This window comes from Podarcis gaigeae (genome assembly GCF_964106915.1).
Source record: "Podarcis gaigeae genome assembly, chromosome: Z".
Classification (NCBI taxonomy): Eukaryota; Metazoa; Chordata; class Lepidosauria; order Squamata; family Lacertidae; genus Podarcis; species Podarcis gaigeae.
In genome coordinates, this window is record NC_139691.1 from 32,106,364 (window position 1) to 32,133,495 (window position 27,132).

The window sequence follows — 27,132 nt, forward strand, 5'->3', positions numbered from 1 at the left end:
ATGTGATCTAACGGCGAGTTTGGGGTGGCCCAATGCAAAAATCCTGAGGATCCATGTGGATCCATGCTTTGTAACCAGGTTTTTGCGCCATTGCGGCCCCATGAAACAGTGGGTGCGTGTGTCTTTTTTGGTCAGGCTGTAGCCATGGACATGCTATGTGATCTGATGGTGAATTTGGGGTGACCCAGTGCAAAAATCCTGAGGATCCATGTGGATCTGTGCTTTGTAACCACGTTTTAAGTGGGGAGGGAAGGAAAAGCACTCAAGGGACAAGGAGCACGTGTGGGGTGTGTGGAGAAGGATGCTGTTAATAATGCAGGAGAAGAGTTTAAGGGGAGAAGGAACACGCGTGGGGTGTGTGGAGAAGGATGCTGCTAATAATGCAGGAGAGGGGTTTAAGGGGAGAAGGAACACGTGTGGGGGTGTGGAGAACGATCCTGCTAATAATGCAGGAGAGGGGTTTAAGGGGAGAAGGAACACGCGTGGGGTGTGTGGAGAAGGATGCTGCTAATAATGCAGGAGAGGCTCCTCTCCCCTCCCGCTTTGCTCCTTTAAAACAAGCAGGCTCTGCTTCTTTCCCTCCTCCTCGGCTCGGCAGCTGCCAAAACGATCACACTCACACTTAAAGATAATTAAAAGCAACGTGCTAAGACAAACAAAGGAAACCACGATAGTAACCACTCTGAGACAAATCAAGAAAAATTGCAACCAACACTCTCCTCCAACAAGCGCAGTGAGGTCAAAACACACACACACATGCAGAGAACTGTCGCAGGGGCGCTGGAAGTCGCAGGGCCCTGGGGGAGTGAACAGGAAGCAAGAGAAGGAGAACGATCACACACACACACACACACACACACACACACAGACACACAGAGTATCAATCCTAAAGTCACAGGGGCGCTGGGAGAGTGAACGGGAAGCAAGAGAAGGAGAACGATCCCTCACACACACACACACACACACACACAGACACAGAGAGTATCAATCCTAAAGTCGCAGGGGCGCTGGGAGAGCGCAGGGGCGCTGGGAGAGTGAACGGGAAGCAGGAGGAGGAGAACGATAGCTCAAGCACACACACACACACACACACACACACACACAGCCCCTACAGTGGCTAATCAAAATCGGACAGCAAAAAACTGCAGGCAGGGACAGAGAGCACGGGGTTGTTTTAAAGCAGCCAACTGGACAGGAGCCGCTTACACTCGTGTAAGCGGCTCCTCTCCTCCCCCACTCTGCTTCTCTCCCTCCTCCCCAGCTGGGCTCACTGACAGGAGCCGCTTACACCCGCTTTGCTGTTTCAAAGCAAGCCACGGACTGCTCACGACTGAAGCAGATTCCCCCGCCATCCGTAGGCATTCGCTCCATAACACGCACAGACATTTCCCCTTACTTTCTAGGAGGAAAAAACTGTGTGTTATGGAGCGAAAATTACGGTAGATAAATAGGTACCACTCCGGCAGGAAGATAAACAGTGTTTCCGTGCGCTGCTCTGGTTTCGCCAGAAGCGGCTTAGTCATGCTGGCCACATGACCCAGAAAAACTGTCTGCGGACAAACGGCTCCCTCAGCCAGTAAAGCGAGATGAGCGCCGCAACCCAGAGTTGTTCGGGACTGGACTTAATTGTCAGGCGTACCTTTACCTTTGCCTTAAGTAGCACATCTAACTCACCTGGTTTCTCCATGGACATGAAGACAGTCTCTCCAGAGAGGGGAAAGAGCGTGAGGGTCTCTTCAAAGACTGTGTTGTGCTGAAAAGTATTCCCGGAGAAGAAGACGGACAGAAACTCAGTCTGGGAACCTACACTGAGGATGTACCAATACACAACTTTGTTTTGGCAAATCTTGAAGTGCAGATTATCAAAAACATAGCCATTTATACCTGTAAGAGAAGTGAGATGGGGAAAATGCCATGGACATCCAGATCACAGGGTGGACTGAGGCCAAAAGAAGAGTTACAAAAACAAACAGATGAGGATTAAAATAATAGAGTCCTGGAATCCCTAAAGACTATTTTACAAGTAGCTGCTAGTTTTTGGAAAGCACATGGGTGGAGTAAGAGTGCTCAGTGCCTCCCTGCAACACAACAATAGTGCATTAGTGGTGATTTTTCCCCTGCTTTATTAGATGTGCAAAACTTCCCCAATGAATTACTGCTGTTTGGAGGGGCCCATGTGCCACAAAAGTGGACAAAAAGAACAACACAGAACATTTGCTGAATAAAAAGTAATGCAGAAAGTTACAGGATATGCACTGATTATAACTGAAGTAGTATGAGCACCCCAAAACTTCTAAAGGCACAGACAGGTACTGAAAGCGGGATTGTGTATGGCTGCTGCAAATAGTATCATGAGCTCAAATGATTATTAATGCACAATAAAAGGACTTCTGAAAGGGCCTGTACTGAATGAAATTTAGATGATGTAAATAGATCTCTCACAGCATGCTTAAGCTTGTATGTGGCTGTGTGTGTGTGTGTGTGTGTGTGTAGCTTTTCTGGGATAGGGATGCACCCTTCCCCCCCCCTTTCCTCCCCCGCCCCACACAGCTTTTCTTCTGGGGCTACTTACTGTGCATAACGTTGGAAGCATAGAACTCAGGATCCTGGGGGTTGACATTGGCTGCATCAGAACAGGATTGGTTGATATTCTCCTCCAAGTACCAGCTGAGGTTTTCATCAAAGACAGAAAACAGCACAAATCTTGCTTCATCTGACATCATCTGGAAGAACCACAAATGAAAGGGTTGAGGAGAGACAACAAGCATCACTGCTCAAGGTTTTTTGGATATGGAGATGAGATGGCAGGAGGGGAATATTGTTTCCACCTTGCTTCTTTGTTATCCGGTTCTAGGTTTCTTGCTAGAATGTGTGCCTTTGGGTGCCCAACTCTGAACTGCTCCCCATGCAGACCTTTAAATCATTTCTCTGCAAACACCTCAGAGTTAAGCTGGAGTATCAGTAATTACAGCAATCAGCCAACTGTTTGGTTCCCATGTCAACTTGTCACCTCTAGTATATCTAACAGTAAGCTGATGCTGCTAAGCATGGCCTGGGTTGCCATTAAAAAAAAAGAATTGGGAAGAGATCTGGAGATCATCCAGTTCAAACACCCACCCACAGGTGTACAACCATGCAGAGCCTTGCCACAGTTATCCATGCCCTGGTAACATTCCATGATAGATTATTACATTATTAATTTGAAAATTATTCAGCTACTCCATGACACAAGCACTAGGCTGTTAGCCAGGTTAGTACATTATAAATTTGAAAATTATGCAGCTACTCCATGACATAAGTGCCAGGTTGTTAGCCAGGGTTCGTCTTACAGAACTCATTATTCTGCTATTTTGTAAAGTCTTCATTGACCTCTTGCTTTTTTTGGTTACAATTTAGAGGGCTCCTCACCCATGGCTGCCTGTAAAGTACCTTTGCACGGTCTAATAGACACAGAAGGCAGCAGCAACATCCCAGAAGCAAAGCCAGTTTGGGCTTGGCAGTGTCTGGTTGAAAGTAGTACTCAGTGTCTGAGTAGATGAGGACCATCTCCTTCCCCCACTGGCATCATCAGCTGTAATGCTAAGTCAAATTGTGGCCTTGCATGAACACTGTGAAGCTTCCCAGATGGGATATCACAGCCACAGAGTGATTCTCCCCAGTCCTGCTACTGCTATGCTAACCAAAGTCAGGCTTTGGTTTAGCATTACATATGAACCTAGGCTTGTGGTTTGCCTCCCCCAGGAAAACCATGACCAGTAAACCAAGAACAAACTTTAGTTTCAGCTTGTCTTGCAAACCATGAGTTCCAAGTTCAGGCAATATGCTAAGCCATGCCAAGAAATATCTTAGCCCCAAATAGCAATAACAGGACTGGAAGAAGTGTGCTGCTGCAGTCTTAGTCTTTGCTCTGGGAACCTGCAAGTTTGCACATTCACGCTAAGCATAGTTTGCACTGAATCCAAACCAGATCACTGTAGCTACCCCTTATTGGGTTTCACACGCTCTTACTCTCTCAAGCACATGGCTAAAACTCCCTTGGGAAGATAGGTGAAGGGAGGGGGGAATTTTAGGGGGAAAGAAGTGAGCATGGAAAGAGTTACACACACACACACACACACACACACACAAACACACACACACACATACAACTTCTTTACTCATAGCTAACACATTTGGGCTCTAATACACACACTTACACATAACATGAAGTTGCCCTCATGCTATTTTGTGAAGCTTTCTCCTAAGATACATGGACCAACCTGATTCCCTCTCCGATCCATGGTCTCTTTGAAGCAGATCAGCAGTGGTCCAATTAGCCCAGAGGCTAAATCCCGAGCAGGCTTGATAGAGCTGTAATAGTAGTGAGTCAGGCAGCGGGGATCTGAGTTGGTTGGGCCATCCTCAGGCATTATCTTCCACCTGTAGGTGAACACCTGGTTAGGTCGAATGGGCAAGAGCTTCATAACGTGATCTGGGAGGAAACAAACCGTAAGACCATTGTGTTACTGTATTTGCCACCAGCTTTTAAAAATCAAAAACTGGGTAAAGATGTACAGGGCAATCATAACTGTGGTCAGCTCAGAAGTGATTCAATGGGGCTAACTACCATGTATGCACCTGTCAATTTCAATTCCTCCCAGTTTCTCATTGTTCAGTCTTCTCCACAGTTCCACGTCAATTTGCAGGACTGTTTTCCTAATGTCCTCACACAAATCCATCAGCATTTTAGTACTACTTTCTCCTGGCCTGCACATTTTTGCCTGCAATTTTACCTAATGCTTTGCAAAAGCAATTTCCTCTCATATATGCATACAGAACTGTTTCTATTCCACTGAAGTTCATCTTCCAACAAAAACGACATTATTTGTTTTGCTGTCTGTTGTGGCAAAATTACATACAAAATTCACATAATTAATTGTGTAAGTCACAAAAATTATGTTATCATTACACGTTCATTTCAATGCAAAGGAAACAGAGGCAATTCCCGGTTTAGGCATGTCTGAATAATGGGCGATCACACATACATGCCAAACCTGGAAATAGCCCCAAAACACACTCTGCTGACAGGCGTGGGGGACCAGAACAGAACCCCCATGCAAAAGGAGGATTGCCTGTACAAGGCAAATGAGAACATAATCAATGATGTATTATTTGCGGACTGAAAAGTGAATACTGATCCATTCTGGACATGGGACAAATAAGCAAGCACTAGCAATTTCCGCTCCCATTTTTGCTGCTGATAAAATCCTCTGACATCCCTACTCTTCTTTAAACAGGAGCTATACAGTGGTACCTTGGGTCAAGAATTTAATTCGTTCCGGAGGTCTGTTCTTAACCTGAAATTATTCTTAACCTGAGGTACAACTTTAGATAATGGGGCTTCCCACTGCCGCCATGCCACTGCAGCACAATTTCTGTTCTCATCCTGAAGCAAAGTTCTTAACCTGAGGTACTATTTCTGGGTTAGCAGAGTCTGTAACCTGAAGCTTCTGTAACCCGAGGTACCACTGTAGTTAAGATTTGTTCTTGGCTATAGCTCATGTTTAAGAAGGAGACAGCTTAGCCACAATCTCAAATTCAGATGACACTCTAAGCTGCCATGTCCACTGACCTAAAAGGACTGGAGCGCCAGCACATTTGCATGGTCCTGGTAAGCTACAATTTGGCTTACCGTGACACGCAAACCAGATTGGTACACCTCAGTATCTTGCAGAAGAGGGCAAGCAGTAACCTTTAGAAAGCCACATGGCAGCCTAGCAAAAGGAAAAAGGAAAGGAAACAAAAAGTGGGGCATTGGAAGGTAAAATACAGTGGAAAAGTCCTGCTAAGACTGGAGCATGACTAACAGCAGACAATGGTAAGCAGCAGCACTGAAGGCAGGCAGATTTCTAAAAGCAAGGTGGTACATATTCTATGATGCTCCAACATACCAAAGTTAGGATTTTGTACCAAAGTGAGCACCCTGCCAATCTTGTTTTTCAAAGACATGTCTAGTCCTTAAGTGGAATACAAAGTAGGGCTTGAAAGCTGATGAGGAAACACCTGGTGATCTCTCAACTGAAAAGCAACTTGCATGAATTGTTCAAGATTGCTCCCCACCCCCATGATTAGCTGAAGCAGGATAAATAATTGACAAATATGCAAATATATGCCTGGTTATTTTAATGTGTGTATGCTCATAGAGAGCAAATTATTTCGGTTTTTCCTGGTGCTGTATGGCAATAGTACTTTCCACAATAGTTTGATTAAAAAGGCGGAAAAGACAATATGCATGCACCCCTCCCACCCTAAGGAATCTGCTCCCATCTGCTGAACAAGTCTTACTTTTGCTGCTTCTCATGGGGTAAAAGGAAGTGACACTGGTGATGCCATGGGGGTAAATGTTGTACGGCCGGCTGGCTAGATTCTTGAACATAATCTGAAATGACAGTTTTCACATTTTAACCAGGATTTGTAGGCCTCCTGGAGCCCAAATGTCAGGTGTAACAATATATTTTATCAGCGCCTGTACACTGTTTAGAAGACTGGCAAGCTGGGAGAAAAGAACCACCCCAAATGTTTTGCTCTACATCCAGACCGATGAGCTTGGCAGATAGCACTGGAAGTCTTTGACACAAATCAATTCAGCCTCTGCCAATTTCTGTGAAAACTACCACAGACTGTTGAAGTGGTTGTGTCAACGAGCCCTGAATCTTCCCTGAGAATCCTAGGTTACATCTCAGGTTGAGACCAACTACATTTGTTCTGGGTATAAGCTTTCGTGTCTATGTGCCCATCCTGTATTTTTATAGTAGTGTCCAGAAAATGTATTTCTTGCATAGATTGGTTCATTGTTAGGTTGATGGTGGGGTGAAAGTCACTGAATGTCTGGTGGAAGGTGCCCAGGGTCTGCTGACCATGTGTCCAGATAATAAAAATATTGTCAATGTATAGCAGGTACAAGAGAGGTTTGAAAGGGTAGGAGTTTAGGAAGCATTGTTCCAAATCTGCCATGAAGATGTTGACATACTGTGGGGCCATGCGTGTGCCCATTGCTGTGCCGCTGATCTGAGAAAAACAGCACCCCACCCTCCCACTATATATAAGGGTCTGGTGACTTCTCTTTCAGTGTATCTGAAGAAGTGTGCATGCACACGAAAGCTTATACCGAGAACAAACTTAGTTGGTCTCTAAGGTGCTACTGGACAATTTTTTAAAAGTTTTTTATTTATTTCGACTGCGTCAGACCAACACTGCTACCTACCTCAATCTCAGGTTGAGAACACGATTAGTAGAAATACAAAACAAATAGGGCAGTTACAATTTACAAATTAGCAAAAGATTCAAGAAGGGAAAAAGAATACTGAGCTACAACCCTCAAACAGTTTCCCAAGACAGAATAGATATATAAATAGTTCCTCGGGATAGAATTGTCTTCAGCAGCACTGTTTTAAAATAATGCTTTAGAGTCTAGACCATATGAGTTCATTCAGATGATCATTTAAAACTTGGTTTAGGTGATTGTGAAGAAGCTGCAGCAAGCCTCAGGCTTGTGTATTCCTACTCATCTCCTTGCTTCATATTAAGATGAGGAGATTGAAAGCTGTTGTTTCCACATTAGAAAACAAGCCACAGTTCCACATCACATGTGAACTCAGGGAACTGTGGTTTGTTAGCCAAAGTTACCGTATTTTTCGCACTATAGGACGCACTTTTCCCCCTCCAAAAATGAAGGGGAAATGTGTGTGCGTTCTATGGTGCGAATGCAGGCTTTCGCTGAAGCCTGGAGAGCCCCACCGCCAGCCCCACAAGGCTAGAAGGCTGGCGGGGGGGAGAAGCCTGCTCCTCCCCGTCGCCAGCCCCGCAAACTCGGGAGACAGTGGGAGAGGCAGAACGCCGCCATCCCGCTGTCCCCCGACTTGGTTAGAAGGCTGGCGGGGGGAGAAGCCTGCTCCTCCCCGTCGCCAGCCCCGCAAACTCAGGGGACAGCGGGAGAGGCGCAGCTAGGCTGGAAGGCTGGCGGGGGGGGGGAGAAGCCTGCTCCTCCCCGTCGCCAGCCCCGCAAACTCGGGAGAGGTGCAGCTTCGGCATGGCTCTGGGTCCCGTTCTGGGGGAGGGGGAAGCTCGCCCCAGCCCTGCGCGGGGGGGGGGAATAATTTTTTCCCCCTTTATCCCCCCCAAAAAATCTAGGTGCGTCCTATGGACCGGTGCGTCCTATAGTGCGAAAAATACGGTACTTACACAAGGTTACTCACACAAACATTACTTTTCCTTTAGACCACACCACAGGGTCTCCCATTTCTGCCCTAGACATTTTTAAATTTCTAAAAGTTCTTACATAGTTCTTACACAGAATAACAGAATTGTAACATGAAACTGTGGTTTGGTCTAAAGGAAAAGTAAAAACTTTCACTCCCCTCACAGATAAAGGAGGAGGAAAACAGAAGGCAAGTGTGTGAGCTTAACACTTGCTGCAACTCACTGATAATCACCTAAGTCATAGTTAGGACTTAGGATGGTATGGGGGCAGGAGAAGGGTGTGGATGTGTGTGTGGGTGAATGACTGAGAAAGAAGAGGGGGTGAGAGAAAAAGAGACAAAGAGCGTGGGGTGGTATACTGATGATCACAAAGGGGTAGCTCTGACCTTTCTCATCTCTTACCATAAACTCATCACCAGTTTCTCCTTTAAGGACCGGCCCTAGAATCCCCATGTGGTCTGGTTTCGATGCCTTCCGCCTCTTGAAATTCGCATCCTCGTACTCCACAAACACGACTTTCTTATACTTGGAGCCAATCCTCTGGGGACCATGTTCCAGAAACTGCTTGGCGTAAGCACTGCAGAAGAGAAGGGAGAAACGTTCTGGGATGAGCTGATGTTAGATCTGGAGAGGGCTATCATGCTTTGGCCATCACATCTCAGGCACCTGAGACGTGCACCTAGCCAGATAAGCATTCATCTCATCACAGACTTCAGGGAAAAGGTCCTGGAGTATTGGCAGTGTCACTGTCAGCGGTCATCATTGTGGGATACCTGTCAATGTAGGCTGAGTAGCAAGTTGCTGAGCAGGAACACAAATTGTCTTGCCTAGCTTGATCCGCTATCCAACCATCAACTTCTCTGTGACTACATTTCCTGTCTTAGGTGTTTGTTTTGTACTGCTTAGAAAACTACAGCTGCTTTTATGATATGACTGTAAATTGCCTTAAGACATATATGTAAAAGGCAATTCCTAAATTAAATAACTACTACTACCACCACCACCACTGGGGGCTGTCTGGTTGGCACTGACCTATGAACAGAACCTTCTCAGTGGTGGCTCCCAGATTGTGGAATGCCCTCCCTGGTGACCTACAGGTAGAATTCTAAAACAATCTGTCTACCCTGGTATTTCAAGACTGAAAAATCAGTTGTTTTGAGAATGTTTCAAAGTATTTTTAGAATGCTTTTTAAAATGTATTTTTAGTATTGCCGCCTTGGGCTCCATCAGGAAGGAGGGAGGCAGGGATAGAAACTGAACAACAACAATGATAATGATAATATTACTGTGCCAGATTCTGCTGCAGCCTGCCACAAACTTAAACCCTATGCTTACAGAAACACAGCTGACCCTGTTACCTGGATAAATAAGTGGAGTTATCTGAAGCATAGTCCCAAACAACCTCTTCTGCTGCTATATAATGTTTCCAGGTCATAGGCTGCCTCTTGGCACGGGAACGGCCTGTAATCCTGGGTGGAGAATCACCCATTTGGATCACTGTGCTTTCCATATCGGCCTCACTGTATTCCAAGTAGTCCTCTTCATCCACGTAGTCCCCTTCCGCCACCCTCATCTTCTTCATGGGTAGGTTTGGACAGACTTCTACCGTAACTAAGATTTCCATGCCAGCTGGAAGTAAAGGTCAGAAATAGGTGTTATCGCCTATGTGCCTACTTTGTCTTCCTTGGGCTTAGAGCTCACTAAGGTGGTCAACCTGTGTCTGGCCTGCACCCCTTCACATTTCAGGTGGGAAATCTGTTGACGTCTGACTCCTCCTCTACAGACAACATTCCCTGCACAAATAATGCTTTGAGCTGCAACTCCTATCATCCTTGGATACTGGCCGTTCTGGCTGCGGCTGGTGAGGGTTGTAGCTCACCAACATATTGAGGGTCACAGGTTCCTCAACTCTGCCCTGCACATTTTAAAATTAAGCAACTCACAAATTCATGAGGCTGATGGCATCTGTAGTCTATCAGCATCTGGAGGGCCACAGGATCTCCCATTTCTGCCCTATACAGTTTTAAATTAAGCAACTAACAGTACGCTGGAGCCCCACGAGAAGGCAGGGTGCAGAAGCTAGTGGAACCTCTCTGTATCCTAGCCTGTTACTATGCATCTCATATCAACTCAAATACCATTTTTCAATAAAGGGGAGGGAGAGGTTCACCCATTGGTTTTCCATTTCTGATCCTTCATTAGCACCTCCTCTTTCCTATAGCTGTTACCTTGCTGGTGTGATGGGATCTGGCAGAACATCTGAAATATGCCGATGGTTGTGGGCATTGTCTCGGCAGTAAGAAAAGTAGCTGGGGAGAGGTCCAGAGTAGTATGCCGATGGTGTCTCACAAGGAAAGTGTGGCCCTCAAATAAAATGGAGTGGACTTCAGGTTTGGTGCCCAAACTAATGACATACCAGTAGACCAGTCTGTTCTGGCACACCTTGAAATCTACAAGAGATATAGAAAATATACAAGTGAGGAAACTGTTCAGTGATGCTCAAGACATCCCAATGGGTGCTACCACAGGCTGGATCTTGCCCTGAAGATTTTATTTTGCCCCTGGCAGCCAAGCCAAACTTCACTTGTAAGGTAAATAAAAAGTTTCTTCCACTTTACAGAAAGGAAAATGTTCCATGCTTTAAAGTTGGATTTTTTTTAAAAAAAATCATTTTGTATGTATCTCATCTGTACATCCCATGTTAGAGTCTACGGTGAATCTCTTACTGCTGGAAGCACTAGCTTTGTTTATGAAGCCTGATCACTCAAGAATGAATTGGTTTTGATGCTATCAAACAGGGACTTGGGGTCAGGACAAAGAAGCAGAGGGAGGAATCTTGAGCCAGGAGTTGCAGCCAAGAATCTTGAGCCAGGAGTCAAAAGAGCAGTTGCTATTGTTATTGCCCTTTGTAGTCCTTCCAGACGAGGAAGAGAAACCAATGACTAACCTGGGTTAATGGAGTCACTCCACAACCTAGAAACCCTTTAATAGCAATGCATGTTTCTCCCCATAGCTCTGATAACTATGGAACAGCAATATACAGATCTGTGAATTATATATTCTAACGCAGGCATAGGCAAATTTGGCCCTCCAGATGTTTTGGGACTACAACTCCCCTCATCCCTAGCTAAGAGGACCAGTGGTCAGGGAGATGGGAGTTGTAGTCCCAAAACATCTGGAGAGCCAACTTTGCCTATGCCTGTTCAAACTCCATCAGCTTCTAACAGTGGCAAAAATACTAGGGCTAGTTCTTCTGTACAGCATGGTGAAACAGAGTGCTTCAAGCCACAGAATTTAGCCAGGTCATCTCCACACCAGACATTTAAAACACTATTAATTATACTACTTCAACAGCCATGAAGAAACTGTAGCTCACACTGAAGTGGTATAACAGTGCTTTAAATGTCTGGTGTGGGTATGACCTTAGCTGAAGGCAGAAATTGGTGCCAGGATAGTAAAGTAAGACTTGGTTGGCAAAAGGGAATATTTGTCTAGCAAAGTGGGGTGCTGCTTGGTGTTCCATTTCAACCCACAAAACAGCTTGGACCAACCCTGAAAAATGCCCCTCCTAAGCCACCATACAAAATGGCTCCTGAGAATATAGAAGCTATATAGAATATAGAAATTTAAAACATCCCTCTGCTTTTCCATTGTGCTTCTGTTCAGCCTCACTCGTGGTGTTTACATTCACCACGATCACCTTCTGTCAATCATTCCATCATTCACTTTTTTTTCTTGAGGGGAAAGATATAGATGGCACTTACCAGGCTGGGAGAGATTCATGAATCCATTGATAGTGTGCAGCTCAGGGGACAAAGCATTTCCTAAGGTGTTGGATTCAGAGTACCAGCTTTTGCCTGTTGGGAGACATTTGAAAGACAGAGGAAGATTGCATGACTCTTCTCAAGATCCACAAGAATTTCTGCTTCAAATATACAGAATAGGCAGAGGCAGGCAGCTGCTGTGAAAGAACCTGCAAGTCATTATTGAAAAAAGAACAATAAACATGGCCAAAAAAAAGAGAGTGCTTGGACATGGAGTTTTAAAACATGGACCTGTGCCGGGAAAGAGTGAGGCAAAAGGTAAGTGTGGATAAGTCCTTTGTTGGATGTCCATTAGTTCTAATGTTATAACACACGGAGACAAACATCTCCCAATCCACTTTTTCCACACTGTGCATTATTTTACATACCTCTATTGTGCCTCCTCTTTTTTGCCTTTCCCCTGCTAATACTAAAACCACAAAGGCATTTTCTCATAGGAGAGTTTCTCCAACCCTTTAATCATTTTGTCTGCCCTTTTCTGGATCCTATTAACCATAGGTGTAGCCAGGATTTTTGTTAGGAGGGGACCAAAAAGTTGTTTAGCTTTTTGGGGGAGATCACTGGTAACCCCCCCCCCTAAAAGAGGACACTACGGAGGCAGGCTTTTGTTTGAGGGGCAGGAGTCTGCTATGGGGGAACAGAAACTTAGTTAACTGAGTGTTTTTAATGTATTTCAATACTTTTTGGGCTATGCCCAAGCTATTAACCCATAATCTCAATATCATGCCAATAAAAACTAACAGGCTCACTCCCTTGGCAGCAACTCTGGTGTCATTTTCAGGTGGAGCATTTTTATTTGCTTGGGTTGCTTACCAGGAAAGCTGGCTGTAGGTCTTGCTTTATCAGTTCTGTTGAATTTTATGGATTTTTAAAATGCCTACTTTCTTATTTTTTATCTATTTAGCTGTTGTTGGCTTTTAATTAGTGTGTGTGTGTGTGTGTGTGTGTGTGTAAACTTCTACCCTGGAAGTTTATTGAAGAGTGTCATAAAATGTTTTGTGGGTGGTATTCAACAAAGTTTTACTCGCAGTGTGAATGGTCGACCCACTGAAAGTAAAGAACAGGACAAAGTTAGGTTCAGTAATTTCAGTTGGTCTACTCTGAGTAAAACTTAGTTGAATAAAGCCCAGCAAAATAAGTCAGCAGTCTTGTACATACTGACCTGGGAGTAAGTTCCAATGACTAATGAAGCTTACTTTTGAGGAGACAGGCATAGGGTTTTCACTTAAAAATGGTGGTAAATCCTGAGACTATAAACAAATTAACTTTATTTTTTCCTATACTCTTTTACTCATTCTCCTGCTGTAATTGAATTAATTCCTGTTTTGTAACTGGCCCTTCGAAGTCTGACTGACTCTTGGGATTGCTTTGAGATGATCCAGTCCAACCTGTGCAGCTTCTCATCAATATTATAAAAGGGCTATGGAAATGATGCAGAACCCGTGGTCTTCAATATATTGCTAGACTCCAGTTCCCATCAACCCTGACTGCTGCCAATGTTGGCTAGGGTTGAGGGGCGTTAGAGTCTGACAATGTCCTCAGCTTTCCTCAACCTCAGTCTAAGGCAATATCACTCTGGATCAGACCTGATCTAACACATGCAGCAGAATTAGATAGGTGAAATATTCATCTGGCAGACTGGACTATACCAATCTAGTCTACCAGGTAAGGGATTATATTGGTCACGGTTCTCCTGAGGACCAAGTTTCTTGCAATCAAAAAACAAAGTAATGCATCAGGAAGAAAGGTAGCCAACTTCCTGCTGGGCTAATTTTCTACTTGAAATTATTTTACAGTGTTGCTGCAATAAAAAGTGTAACACCCACCAACCAATAATCTGAAATGATACAGTCTACTCTATTGCTTTAGGACTATTCTACCTTATTGCTATCACATGCTGAAGCATGATAACATCTCAGTGGCAAATCACTTGGCCAGTCCTTGAAACTCTTAAGGAGCCTTTTTGGCACCCTGAAGACACACCAATTTATTGCATTATTGGCTTATGTGGCCCAGACCCAACATAGTCCATAACATAGCTCTTGAAATACGTTTATGTGAAGCTGTGTCCAGGGTCACCACCAGTTTTAGCATCATCCTTAGCAAGATAAAGGAAATTGCTCTTAGCTACAGAAGGTTTTTCCTCCCTGCAGGGATGTGGAAAAACATACAAAAGATGGAACATGGGAAGCTGCCTCACACTCACTCAGGGTCCTTCTAGGTCAGTATTTTTTACACTGAGCGGCAGCAGCTCTCCAAGGTTAGAGAGAGGGGGGTCTCTCCCAGCCCCACCTGGAGATGCCAGGGATTCAACCTGGAATCTTCCACATGCAAGACAAATGTTCTACCCTCTTCTCCCCTTCCTCCCCACACCATTCTTACCTTCATCAAACACTGCAAAGAGTAGCACAAATTCTTGCACTATGCTTTGAATTCCTTCACTCATCAGGGTCCCTGCATACAAGATTTTTGAAAATGGAATCATTAAAAAAGAAAAAGAAAACCGCCAGTACCCAGTCCTGTAATGCAGCAGGGCTGGGCAGAGATAAAGAGCCACCATTTACACCACAGCAGGGACAATGATATAATATCTGGGGTGCTCTTTGCCAAACTTCTCCATGCCTCTCTTTTGCAGCAAGAAAGCCACAAAATAAGCTCAGCAGAAGAAGAGGTGGGTAATGTTAGCAAGCAAAACCAAAACTAGAACTTTAATTTTGAAAAAAATCTTTTATTATGATTGACCAAAACATCAACAAAGGGTGATCCAGCTTTTGAGTTATAGAATCATGGAATTGTAGTTAGAGGGGACCCTTAGGGTCATCTAGTTCCTGCAATGCAGGGATCTCAGCTAAAGCATCCATGACAGATGGCCATCCAACCTCCGCTTAAAAACCTCCAAGGAAGGAGAGTCCACTTTCCAAGAGAGTTCATTTCACTGTCAAACAGTTCTTACCCTCAAAAAGGAGTGTGGTGGAGTCTCCTTCTTTGGAGGTCTTTAAGCAGAGGCTTGACAACCATATGTCAGGAGTGCTCTGATGGTGTTTCCTGCTTGGCATTGTAGTCTCTTCCACCTCTATGATTCTATGATTCTAAGTTCTTTCTGGTGTCGGAATCTCCTTCCTTGTAATTTGAATCTGTTGGTTTGGGTTCTACCCTCTGAAGTATGAGAAAACATCTTCATGTGACAGCTTTTGATATTTGAATATTGCTATCATATCTCCTCTCAGTCTCCTCTTTTCCAGGCTGAACATACCAAACTCCCATAACCATTCCTGATAAGGCTTGGTTTCCAGACCCTTAATCATTTTGGTTGCCCTCCTCTGCACACATTCCACATTTTCAATATCCTTCTAAATTGTGACCCGCCTAACCTTTCCCCTGCAACTGTTTCCCTTCTACTTGTGTATACTCTTCCTTCATGATTTCCCCTTTCTTCCATTTTTTATAAACGCCCTTCTTAAATATCAGTTCATCTGTAAGCTCCTTATGCAGCCACACTGCTTTCTTTAGATACCTCTAACTTTTCTTACTTGTTGGAGTTGTCTGCATTTGTGCCTTCAATGGTTCACCTTTAAGAAACTCCCATCCACCTTGTACTTCCTTCTCATGGATTTCTTCACAAGTGTACACTGCTCCTCCCTTCTTGTTTTGTCTACTCCTCTATACCCTTTAATTTCTACATTCCAGTCATGAGCCTTATCCCACTAGCTATCAGTAAAGCCTATTTGGTCATATTTGCCATCCTATATTATCGTCTTGCTTGTTTCACATACTCTGCACATTAGTACAGAGACAACTGAAATCATTAGCCATTCCCTCCAGCTGCTTCCTTCTTGTAGTTTCCTGCCCTTTAGCAGAATTCTGGAGCATTACCTCAATTTCCTGTGCATCAATGAAGCTATTATCCCTCATAATATGTGCTCCCCTGTATTTTGTCCCCCTGCCTTCAGGATTTAGTTTAAAGATCTGATCAGGTTTGCGAGACTCTTAACAAACACATTCTTGCCAGCCGCTGTGAGGTGCAACCTATCTCTAGCCAGAAGCCCTTCTTCAAGGAAGCAGAGACCATGGTCCAAGAAGCCAAACATTTCCTAGCAACACCTGTGCTGCCAGCGATTACTTCCAGCATTTTCCTCCCTCTTCTTGGGTGACAACCTTCAACAGGAAGGAGTGATGAGAAAACCACCTGTGCTCCAAGGCCCGTCAGCTTCCTTCCAAGAGTCTCATAATCCCTTGCTGTACATCAAAGGCTGTGTGTGGCAGTATTGTTTGTACCCCCATGAATCAGAAGGAAGTGGTTGTGGTCAGTTGGCTTTATAAGACTTGGCAACTTCTTTGTCACATTGTGAATCTTTGCACCTGGAAGACAGCAATCTTCCTGGGACATCCTGTTTCCTCTGCACACTGCTGCAGACTCCTCTGTAGGGAGTCACCTACCACCGCTTCCTCTTGGGAGTGGCAAGGATTGTTCTGTATATTGCACCTTCCAAAGCCACTTTGGTCTGAGGTCTGCAACTGCTGTCCTTGTTCCTTTGGCCCAGAATTGGTGTCTGAAGTGGGGGCATGGAATCCATTTTGCAGCTCCACTGACACAGCATGGCTCTTGACAGTCCTGCTTCTATGTGTCATGTTCCTCCAGGGGTTTGTCTCCTGTAATCTGCAATCTTCCTCCACTGCTATTCCAGGACAGTACACTCTGCTCTGTCAATAAATTCCTCATCTTTCCCAGTAGCTCAAAGGATAGGTGGATAGGTGGGCCTCAAATTGCTATAGTGTCTCTCCCAGCAAGGCACTTGCTGCAGGTGTAGTTTTGCACATTCTCAGGCAGGAAGAAAAGCGTGTTGGAAGGTCACTGCAGCACATCCCTCGCTTTCCATGTCTCTTGGTCGTACGTATACCTGAGCCTTCCCCTCAAACACCCCTGCTAAATGCCATACAAATGTCCCTGTTTACAAGTCCTGTTCATGAGCTAAATAGAACTGCAGCTGGCTGCTAGTCAACAGAACTCTTCAACTGGCTGGAGTTTAAGCAAAGTACTGGGGTGCGAGTTTAAAAAAACACAAACTGGCTTGGTACTGAAGCCATGATGCCTGCACTGGTCAAAAACATACTTTTGTAGTGTAGTTTTAGAAGTGGTTTGGCAAAGGTTGGTTATCATGAAAAGCATTTGCACTTCAGAAACTTCCACTGCTGGCACCTCCCAAGAGCTCCCATGTTCTACTCACAGCTGGCCAATAAAAATAATTCCCTTCCTTGTGTTATAGGAAATGAGTAGCTTCCAGAACGGAACAAAACAGGACTCTTGAAATGTTGCTTTAACTCTCTCCATTGTCTCAGATATTTTCTTCTCCCTCCCCCTCCTTCCCGTCTTCCAGATAGCACATTTGTTTAGCACATGGAGCAATGAGTTGGACAATGTTGGGTACTAATCTCATCCCAGCCACGAACTTATTGGTTGGCATGAAGCAAGCCACTATTTCTCAGCTTCATTGCCCTGTACCTAATTCTGAACAATATAGATAATAATACTGGCCTATGTTTTAGGGGTGTTGTAAAGGCTGCAGAGACAAGGGCTAGTAAGGCCCTTTACAACATGAGTCCAAGATATCTGAAAGACCACCTGATCCCTTATATCCTGACCTGATCACTGAGATATTTTGGGGAGTCTCAGCTGGTGTGGTCCTCCATGGCTCAGATGCACAGCTTGTAGCTACTAGAAGCCGTGCACTCAGTGTAGTGGCCCAAGCCTGTGGAACTCCCTCCCACCTGAGATTAGGCAGATACCCTCCTGGTTGAACTTTAGGCACACGACTAAGACATTTTTGTTCCAGCAGGCATTTTAAGTAAGTCTTTGGCTTATTATACATATTTAGTATTTGATTGTCCCATTTTCTGTAAGTTGCTTTTATGTATGCTACTTAGAAATGCGAATAACTAAGTGCTATAGAAATGTGTTGAATAAACATCTGTGAAATGTCTGCAAGTATTTCAGAAAAACTGATACAAACGGGTAGGTCTCTTCCATCTCCTGGTCTTACCTGGCTGACAAACCAGCAGGGCCCCAATCAAGCCAGAGTTGATATCCTTGACACTGTCCACACGAGAGGAGTAGGCATAAGTCAAACACTGTGGGTCAGACCCGGTTGGACCTTCCTCTTTTAAGATGTCCCACACATAAGTCTGAGTCTGGCCAGGCTCCACAGCATCGTCTTCTTTCTCTGGCCTGCTGCTTGCATCATCATAACCTGCCCCTGAAAACACATAAACAACCTTTCAGTTAACATTACAGTTGCTGGAGCCAATCCTTTCCTTTAAGGGTAGGAATGGGTGAATCTTTTAGTTTTGGTTTCTCATTTTTCCAATCTTAAGTTTACATTCCCCCATCAGTTTGCAATTTTTTAAAAAAGTCTCCATTAAAATCATCAGCACTTTAGTGTGATTCCCCCCCCCCAATATATACATATGTGCATGTGATTTTGCCTAGAGTACTTATTTTTGCAAAGCAATTCTCCATATTATAATACATTTTTTAAAAAAATTATTTCACTGACATGTTAAAGCACACTTTGGTATATGCATTACTTGGCTGGAAAACTGCATTGCAAAATTTGGCAAAGAGTGAATTTCAGAGGGCTGCTTTGTTTCAGTTCATGTATAGCGTGGATTAGGTAGGTTCGCCTTAACATATGAACTGAACTGAATTTATCCCCCTTCCCTATTTATGACAGCCTTTTACTGAGGTCTAATTTTCACACTACAGGAGTCAGCACACTGGATCTGAACATGACTTGGGGATTGTCCAGACGTCCTTTGTATTGTGTATTCAAGATGATCTGTGCTCATTATGGTATTGGGACAATTATATCCGATCCTACTTCCAATTCTGTTATAGGATTGGTTTGGGATGCCACAGAGACAACTGGGTGGCAATGCTCTTCTAGGAGAGGGTCACCCCTTTCACCTGGTCATGTCATATTGTAGGCAAGAGGACAACAGCCCAAGAGCTAGTTTTTATTTCATCCACTCTGGAGGATAGAGAGACATGGCTTGCTCTCTGTGCTGAATGCAAAGTTATGGCTTTGGTTATCCACCTGGAAACCTAATGGGAGAGCAAGATCTGTTGGAGTATCTAAGCTGTGAGCTCCTCCATCCTATGTTCAGGTTGTATAGATGCATAAATATAACCAGATGTCCTAAGGACACCACAGTCTCTAATGACCAAGGAAAACAAAGCTTGGATAAGTACTGGAACCCCCCAGAGTCTGTCATTCTTCAAATACTGGAGTGCCTGCCACAACACTGATTGCAACTGCAAAAGTTTTGTGACAGTCACACTGCTTTGTTTTCAACTGGTGAGCCTCCTGTAATTTCCAGCTGAAATCCTGTAGCTTTTTACACAACAAATGTTCCAGGATGGTGGTGGGAGGTGGGGAGTTATCCCACTTTTGTTGTGATTTAGATCAAGAATCCTCCCCATTACAATAATGTAGTAACACTGGGGAAGCATTGCAGATCAGCTAATAGTGGAATGATGTTTAGATGGTCCAGTATAAATGCACCACTAATGAATCAATCATTACGTCAATGACATGTTGCAGAATACAGTGGTGCCCCGCAAGACGAACGCCTCGCAAGACGAAAAACCCGCTAGACGAAAGGGTTTTCCATTTTGGAGGCGCTTCGCAAAACGAATTTCCCTATGGGCTTGCTTCGCAAGAAGAAAGCCCATAGGGAAATCTCCGGGGACCTCTTTTAAATGCTAGCGTGGGGGGCAAAGCCTTCCCCCCCCCTTCGGCCTTCAGAAGAGGTCCAGGAAGGCCGGCGGGGGCCGAAAGGCTTTGCTCCCCACCGCCAGCATTTTAAAAGCAGTCCGGGATAGCAGGGAAGCGCTTCCCGCTATCCCGGATGGCTTTTGAAGGCAGGCGGGGGGGAGCAAAAACTTTTGCCCCCCGCCCGCCTTCAGAAGAGGTCCTGGACCTCTTCTGAAGGCGGGCGGGGGGCAAAAGTCTTTGTCCCCCCTGCCTGCCTTCCCGGGGGCTTTTAAATTGCCCCGGGACAGTTGTCCCGGGGCGATTTAAAAGCCCCCGGACGGCTTTTGAAGGCAGGCGGGGGGGAGCAAAGACTTTTGCCCCCCGCCCGCCTTCAGAAGAGGTCCTGGACCTCTTCTGAAGGCGGGCGGGGGGCAAAACTCTTTGCTCCCCCATGCCTGCCTTCCCGGGAGAGCGGAGAAACGCAGCGCTGCGTTTCTCCGCTCTCCCGGGAAGGCAGGCAGGGGGGACAAAGACTTTTGCCCGCCCCCCGGCCTTCAGAAGAGGTCCAGGACCTCTTCTGAAGGCGGGCAGGGGGCAAAAGTCTTTGTCCCCCCTGCCTGCCTTCCCGGGGGCTTTTAAATCGCCCCGGGACAGCAGAGAATTCCTCTGCTGTCCCGGGGCGATTTTAAAATGCTGGCGGGCGGCAGCGCTGCCGCCCGCCAGCATTTTAAGATTGCCCCGGACAGCGGAGGACTTCTCCGCTGTCCGGGGCGATTTAAAAATGCTGGCGGGCAGCAGCGAAGGCTTCGCTGCCGCCCGCCAGCATTTTAAAATCGCCCCGGACAGCGGAGAAGTCCTCCGCTGTCCCGGGGTTTTTAAAGTGCTGGCGGACAGCAGCGAAGGTTTCGCTGCCGCCCGCCAGCATTTTAAAATCGCCCCGGACAGCGGAGAAGTCCTCCGCTGTCCCGGGGTTTTTAAAGTGCTGGCGGGCGGCAGCAAAGGCTTCGCTGCCGCCCGCCAGCATTTTAAAATCGCCCCGGGACAGCGGAGAAGTCTCCGCTGTCCCGGGGGCTTTTAAAATGCTGGGGGATGGCAGCGAAGGCTTCGCTGCCGCCTGCCAGGATTTTAAGATCGCCCCGGGACAGCGGAGAAGTCTCCGCTGTCCTGGGAAGGCAGGCGGGGGGGGGGGAAACAAAGACTTTCGCCCCCCGCCGGCCTTCAGAAGAGGTCGGGGGACAGACTGTCCCCGGACCTGGTCTGAAGGCGGTTTCCATAGGAACGCATTAATTGATTTTTAATGCATTCCTATGGGAAACCGTGCTTCGCAAGACGAAAAACTCGCAAGACGAAAAGACTTGCGGAACGAATTAATTTCGTCTTGCGAGGCACCACTGTACATCTGTAAAAAAAAACCCAACCCAATCTGGATATGGCTGTAGAAACACAGGTTTGAATCCCTGATCAGCCACAAAGCTAATTGGGAAGCCTTGGATCAGGTGTTAGAATGTGTGGGTCATACCAAATTCTGTTAAAGGGGTGTGCAATATGAATGGACATGGTGCTCTGTGTGTATCAAACTCACCCTCTGAAGCTTTCCAGTAGGACACCCCTATGGCGTGGATGCTGAAAGGACGGGAAGCCAGATTCTTAAAGGTAACGACCACCTTGTCGTGAACTTCTGCTCGGATGGTAGGGCCCAGAAGACCTGTAGGGGAGAAGGAGGATGGGAACCTTAAAATCTTGGATCCCACTTGATTAAGAATTTGAACTCAGGTTGCAGTTTTTACCAAAATGTTCAATGCTCAGATCAATGTGATACATAGGCAAAATGCTGTTCAAAGGCACAGCAGGTACTCTATATACAGCTGCACAAGTAAAGATGTCGATCCAAAAATGATAGCCCCCCACCCCACCCCTTCAAGCCTGTAATAAGCAAAAGGGGCAGGCACAACTAGTGCAGCAAGCGGTTCTGATCCTTAGACTGGGTAAGCAGCCTAGCACTTCTCTGACAAGGTTGAACCATCCCTGTCTGTTCATGCCTGTGTTGGCATCTCCATGATTTGGGTGGTGGAGGAGGTGGACAGGAAAGCTAATGTAACAGCCAACAACACCCAGAGAGGTGACACTGGACAGCTTTCTTAGGGTTGCTATATTTCAAAAAGTGAAAATTCGGATACAAAAGTTGTTGTAGAGCTTTTTTGTTTAGTTTTGCCCAAAGTTGAGGTTTTTTTGTTTTGCTTTTTTTGCAAATTCACTAAACTATAGACTTCCAATATGCCATATATCCAGGTTTTCCCAGGCATGTCAGCTATTTCCGTCTGGACACTATTTCTGACTGCTATATTCCAGCTATGTCCGGGAAATTCCAGGCGTATGGCAACCCTATGCTTTCTGATAACTCCAGAGGCAGAGTTGGCAGAGCAATAAGAACCAGCCTCTGTCAGCTTTGAAGATGGAGCCAGGGCTTTTTTTCCTCCCCAGCCAGAACTTGCCACGAACTCAGTTCTGGCACCTCTCATGTGGGCGCCATTGCCATTATAAGATAGGTAGATAGATAGATAGATTCTTTATTGTCATTACACAAGTGCAACGAAATTGGATGCCATCCCTTAAAAACAACAAAAGCAACACAACAACAACAACCAAACAAACCACATTCCAGCCACACCCACACCCACACCCATCAAACTCCCAGGTCACACTATCGAGTTACTGCATTTAAGAAGGCCACAGCTCTTGGATAGAAACTATTTTTCAGTCTATTTGTCCTTGACTTGATGTTTCTGTATCTCCTGCCAGAAGGCAGTAGTACAAACAGACTGTGTCCCTGGTGAGATGCATCCTGCAGGATATTGTTTGCTTTCCTAAGACAACGGGAACCGTACAGTTCTTCCAAAGATGGGAGGGGATGACCAATAATCCTTTGGGCTGTGGTTATGACCTTCTGGAGCACCTTCCTCTTCCTAGCTGTACAGCTGGAGAACCAGGCACAAATACAGTATGTGAGAATGCTCTCTATGGAGCCTCGGTAGAAGGACACCAGCAGTCTCTCACTCAGATTGTTCTTCTTTAAAAGTCTGAGGAAATAAATTCTCTGCTGGGCCTTCTTCACCAGAGCAGTGGTATTTGCGCTCCAAGTCATGCCCTGATCGATAGTCACTCCCAAAAACCTGAATTCCGCCACCCTCTCCACCCGTTCCCCGTTGATATACAAGGGCTGAATGTCCGCCTTTTTTTCCCTGTAATCCACCACCAATTCCTTGGTCTTAGTCGTATTAAGAGCCAGATTGTTCTCTCCACACCAAGCACAAAGCCGCTCCACCTCGTCCCGATAGGCGGACTCATCCCCTCCTGAAATGAGCCCCACCACCGTAGTGTCATCAGCAAACTTGATGATTTTGTTGCTGGAATAAATGGCTGTACAATCATACGTATAGAGAGTATAGAGCAGGGGACTCAACACACAACCCTGTGGTGAGCCGGTGTTAAGGCTAAGGGCTGTGGACATATGTGACCCTACTCTAACCCTCTGAGAACGTTCTGACAAAAAGTCCAAAACCCAGAGACAGGTGGAGTTGGAGAGTCCAATCGCCTCTAGCTTGGACACCAGTCTATGGGGGAGGATAGTGTTAAAAGCAGAGCTAAAATCCACAAACAGCAGCCTCACATAACTCCCTGGCTGCTCCAGATGGAACAGAGCAGCATGGAGAGTAGTAGTGATAGCGTCTTCCGTGGATCTATTTGCCCTGTATGCAAACTGGTAGTTGTCAAAAGTTGATGGAAGACTTTATAAGAGAATAAGGGAGGCGCTCATGGTGAGTTCAGGCACCTCTTTTTCTAGAAAAACAGCACTGCTGGTGCCCATTGGGACTTGTGAGACAGAAGGCAGGGCACACAAACCGTAGGTGGAGCCAGAGCCAATGAGCCTACTGAAGGCTCGTACACACTTCCACTTGTGTAGTGCCTGGAAAACAGAGGTTCGAGTGGTTTTCTGCTGGACCCACACTTTTTAGGCACGAGTGTCCAAGTGAGTTTCGCCTTGCCCTGCTGCTTACCATTGAAAGCCCTCTTTTTAGCAGTAGATCGGAACAAATGGGGAAACCTCCACGCCCCGAATTAGTTTAAGTCAGAAAAGGCGGGCTAAGCACAGACTGCGGTTGGTGAAGCAGTACCCCATTTGCACTTATTCTGCTTAGAATGAAACAGCCCTGAATACTTTTGACATTTCTGTATTTGCAAATATGTGGGTAGCAGAGCTGACGTAGTGGGAAGAGATACTCCTACAAGGAACAGATAACAAGCTCCAAGAGAGGGCACATTCTCTACAGCCAGCTCACAGATCTCAATCTCACTCACAGATACATTTCACTGCCTGTCCTGTAATCAGTAGCTCCCTTTGGGGATACCTAAGCCAAGCATTCTATGCTAAATTAGCAAGCAATCTACTTAATAAAGACATGCAGCTATAACATAAATATCCCACGTCTTCACTAAATGATCTACAAAGTAACTTGCAAGAAAATGAATGTGTCAAAAACCACCATAATACAAGTAACACTTCACTTAACTTGTATGAATTCAGCATTAATGTGCTTGGTAAAATAATAATAATAATAATAATAATAATAATAATAATTGGGGGAAGAAAGGGTGTGGGTGTCCAGGGGAAAAAAGCCTTTGGCAATTCCACCCACCATTGAATTCAATGCCTCCAACTGGAGAGTGTAGAAGAGATTCCTCATATGCTCATTTTATGTGCTTTATTTAAATTGGGGAATTAATAATTGATTCCAATTTATGCATTGTCCGGCCCCATCTGCACTGTACATTTAAAAAGTATTATATCAGTTTAAAAAGTCATGGTTTCTCCCAAAGAATCCTGGGAGTTGTAGTTTGTTAAGGATGCTTAGAGTTGTTAGGAGACCCCTATTATCCTACAACTCCCAGAGTGGTTTAACAAGCAGTCCCTCTCTCTACAAAAAAGATCATTTTGCTTACCCATCCAAGCAGGCTTGGGTTTTGTTTGTGTGAAGGTAGAATCTGTGTATTCCAGATATATGGCTTTCTTGTACTGAGTGGTTGGCGTGGGGGAGAATACCCTGGAAAAGGAAAGGGGCATAGTTAAATTAAACAGATATAATCTATACTGTCTGTATTTGCTTTGAGTTCTGAGTTATCAGATTATATAATTTATATTTATGCCCAACTCTTCCACCAGTAATACCCAGAGCTACTTACAAAAAAAGGGAAAACAATAGGAAATAAACACTCAACAGTAACCCCCCCCCCCAAATAATGAAAAAGTAAGTGTGAAAAGCAGCGATTAAAATAATTAAAAACAGCAGTGGAACTGGGTATTTAAAACCTGCTTGAATGAAAAAAAAAGTTCTCAATTTCTATCTGTGGCCACATCTGGCTTCTTTTAAAGCAATATCATACCACTTTAACAATCATGTCTTTCCTCAAATAACCCTGGGAACTGCAGTTTGTTATGGGTGCTGAGAGTTATTAAAAGACCTCACAGTGTTATCATTCCCAGAGTTCCCTGGGAAGACGGGTTGATTGTTAAACCACTCTGAAAAAACTGTATCTCCATAAGGTGAATAAGGCGTCTCCTAACAACTCTCAGTACCCTTAACATACAATAGTTTCTCGGATTCCTTTGGGGGAAGCTATGACTGCCTAACAGGGAATGATGCTTCATGTCCTCTTTTTCCAGGACACACCCTCTTTTTCAGGATTAAAATTTTTGTCCTGGTGGATTTTTTAAATTTGGCAAAATGTCCAGGTCTTTTTTTGTTTGGTTTTTGTTTTGTTTTGTTTACACAGTAACCCAAGAATTTTTTTAAATAAAGACAATATAAAAAGCCCTACGCTGACCAACATCTTCCACTGTAAAGAATTATACAAAGAATTAAATCAGTTTCTCTACAACTTTCCCAGTCCTCCCCACAGTGACCATGTTAGAAAGCTGTTAAGCTGGAGTTTGGTGATGCAGTGCAGCGGAATTCCACAAGGGTGCTAAATTGTAAAAAAAAAACGGTAAAAAGGGTTTTTCATTCTGAAAATCGGTGACTAGTGTCTTTGTAACAGTATACGGACAACAGAACACTGCGAAGCTGAATTGGGGACAGGAGAAACAGAGCTGTGAGAGAACATTTGACATAGGTCTCATTTCAGTCAGAGGGGGAGCGATCTTCTGGAAAGAGAAGAATCCCATAAAGAGAAACTGGGAAGCTGAATTGGAGATAGGAGAAGTTTAACTTCCACTGAATTTACCCTATTTATACTTTATTGTTTCCTGAAAGACTTCTATCTCCTGACACATCTTTTTTTTTTTTCCCTTACCAACTTCGTTCTGTAAAATAAACTCCTTTTCCTGTTTTAACTTCCCTAGGTCTCGAGGTTTTCTTTTCAAAAAAGCAAAACTTGGCCCGTAGTTAAGGGGGTTCACCACCATTGACGGTAACGTCATGATATGAAATGAAAAAACCGCAAGTAGAATAAAGTGTTTTATATTTCTATGAGAGAAAAACCCTGTCAGAAAATGGCACCCCCTCATAAAATTCTAGAAGTGAAAGAGGACAGTTGGGAGAAGCTCAGTCTGAAGGAGCAGCATCTGAGGAAGTTCTAGTCAGGATTTAGAATTTAGGAAAACAAAACTTGAAATTGCCAAAATTCAAACAGAAGCAGAAAAAGGAAAAGTCAAGCTTCAAGCAGAACAAGCTCGGCTTCAAGGAGAACAGCAGATTCAGTTTGCCAAAAATGTCACTATAGCAGGATAAAGAGAAACATGAAAAAGGAATGTACAATCTTAAAACGCAAGAGAGGCACCTGAAGGGTAGAGTTACCAGTACCACAGAGAAGCGGGGAAGTTACCTTAGTGGAACAAAATAAATTTCCACAATATCAGAAAAGAGATGACGTGGAAGGTTTTTTTGTTTAGTTCTAAGAGAACTTGTAAAGATTTGGAGGTTCTAGATGAAGCCAGGACAATATATTTGCATACACTGATATGTGGCAGTCTCAGTGAGGTTTACTCAGAGACGAGAAATAAAGAAACCTCAGATTGTTTACTCTTTAAGGAAAGAGTGAGGATATGATTTGGGCTCATTGTTGAACAGAGCAGAAAAACAATTAGAGATATTAAAAGGAAACTGGTGAAATGTATGCCCAGTTAGGTTGCCTCCTAGATAGAGCCTTAAATAGATGGGTTGAGGGATGTACAGTTCAGACATTTGAAGAACTGAAGCAGTTCTTTACACATGTCCCCTCACACTTTATTTGGTTTTTGAGGGATAAAAAGCTGCAAACAGTGA

The 27,132-nt window shown here is 44.8% G+C and overlaps 1 protein-coding gene across 4 annotated transcripts in view; it reads right to left on the reverse strand.

Annotated features, from left to right (window-relative positions):
• Positions 1-27,132, reverse strand: part of F8 (coagulation factor VIII) — an 81,403-nt gene that overhangs the window by 38,455 nt on the left and 15,816 nt on the right. For all 4 annotated transcript variants that reach the window (XM_083722001.1, XM_083722003.1, XM_083722004.1 and 1 more), the window contains exons 2-13: positions 24,812-24,912; positions 21,396-21,518; positions 18,101-18,313; positions 14,445-14,516; positions 12,003-12,095; positions 10,467-10,688; positions 9,597-9,867; positions 8,641-8,815; positions 6,325-6,418; positions 4,260-4,471; positions 2,573-2,723; positions 1,675-1,884 (exon numbers count right to left, since the gene is read on the reverse strand). In XM_083722001.1, the coding sequence (XP_083578127.1) occupies positions 1,675-1,884; positions 2,573-2,723; positions 4,260-4,471; positions 6,325-6,418; positions 8,641-8,815; positions 9,597-9,867; positions 10,467-10,688; positions 12,003-12,095; positions 14,445-14,516; positions 18,101-18,313; positions 21,396-21,518; positions 24,812-24,912 (1,937 nt within the window). The remainder of the gene's footprint in view (positions 1-1,674; positions 1,885-2,572; positions 2,724-4,259; positions 4,472-6,324; positions 6,419-8,640; positions 8,816-9,596; positions 9,868-10,466; positions 10,689-12,002; positions 12,096-14,444; positions 14,517-18,100; positions 18,314-21,395; positions 21,519-24,811; positions 24,913-27,132) is intronic.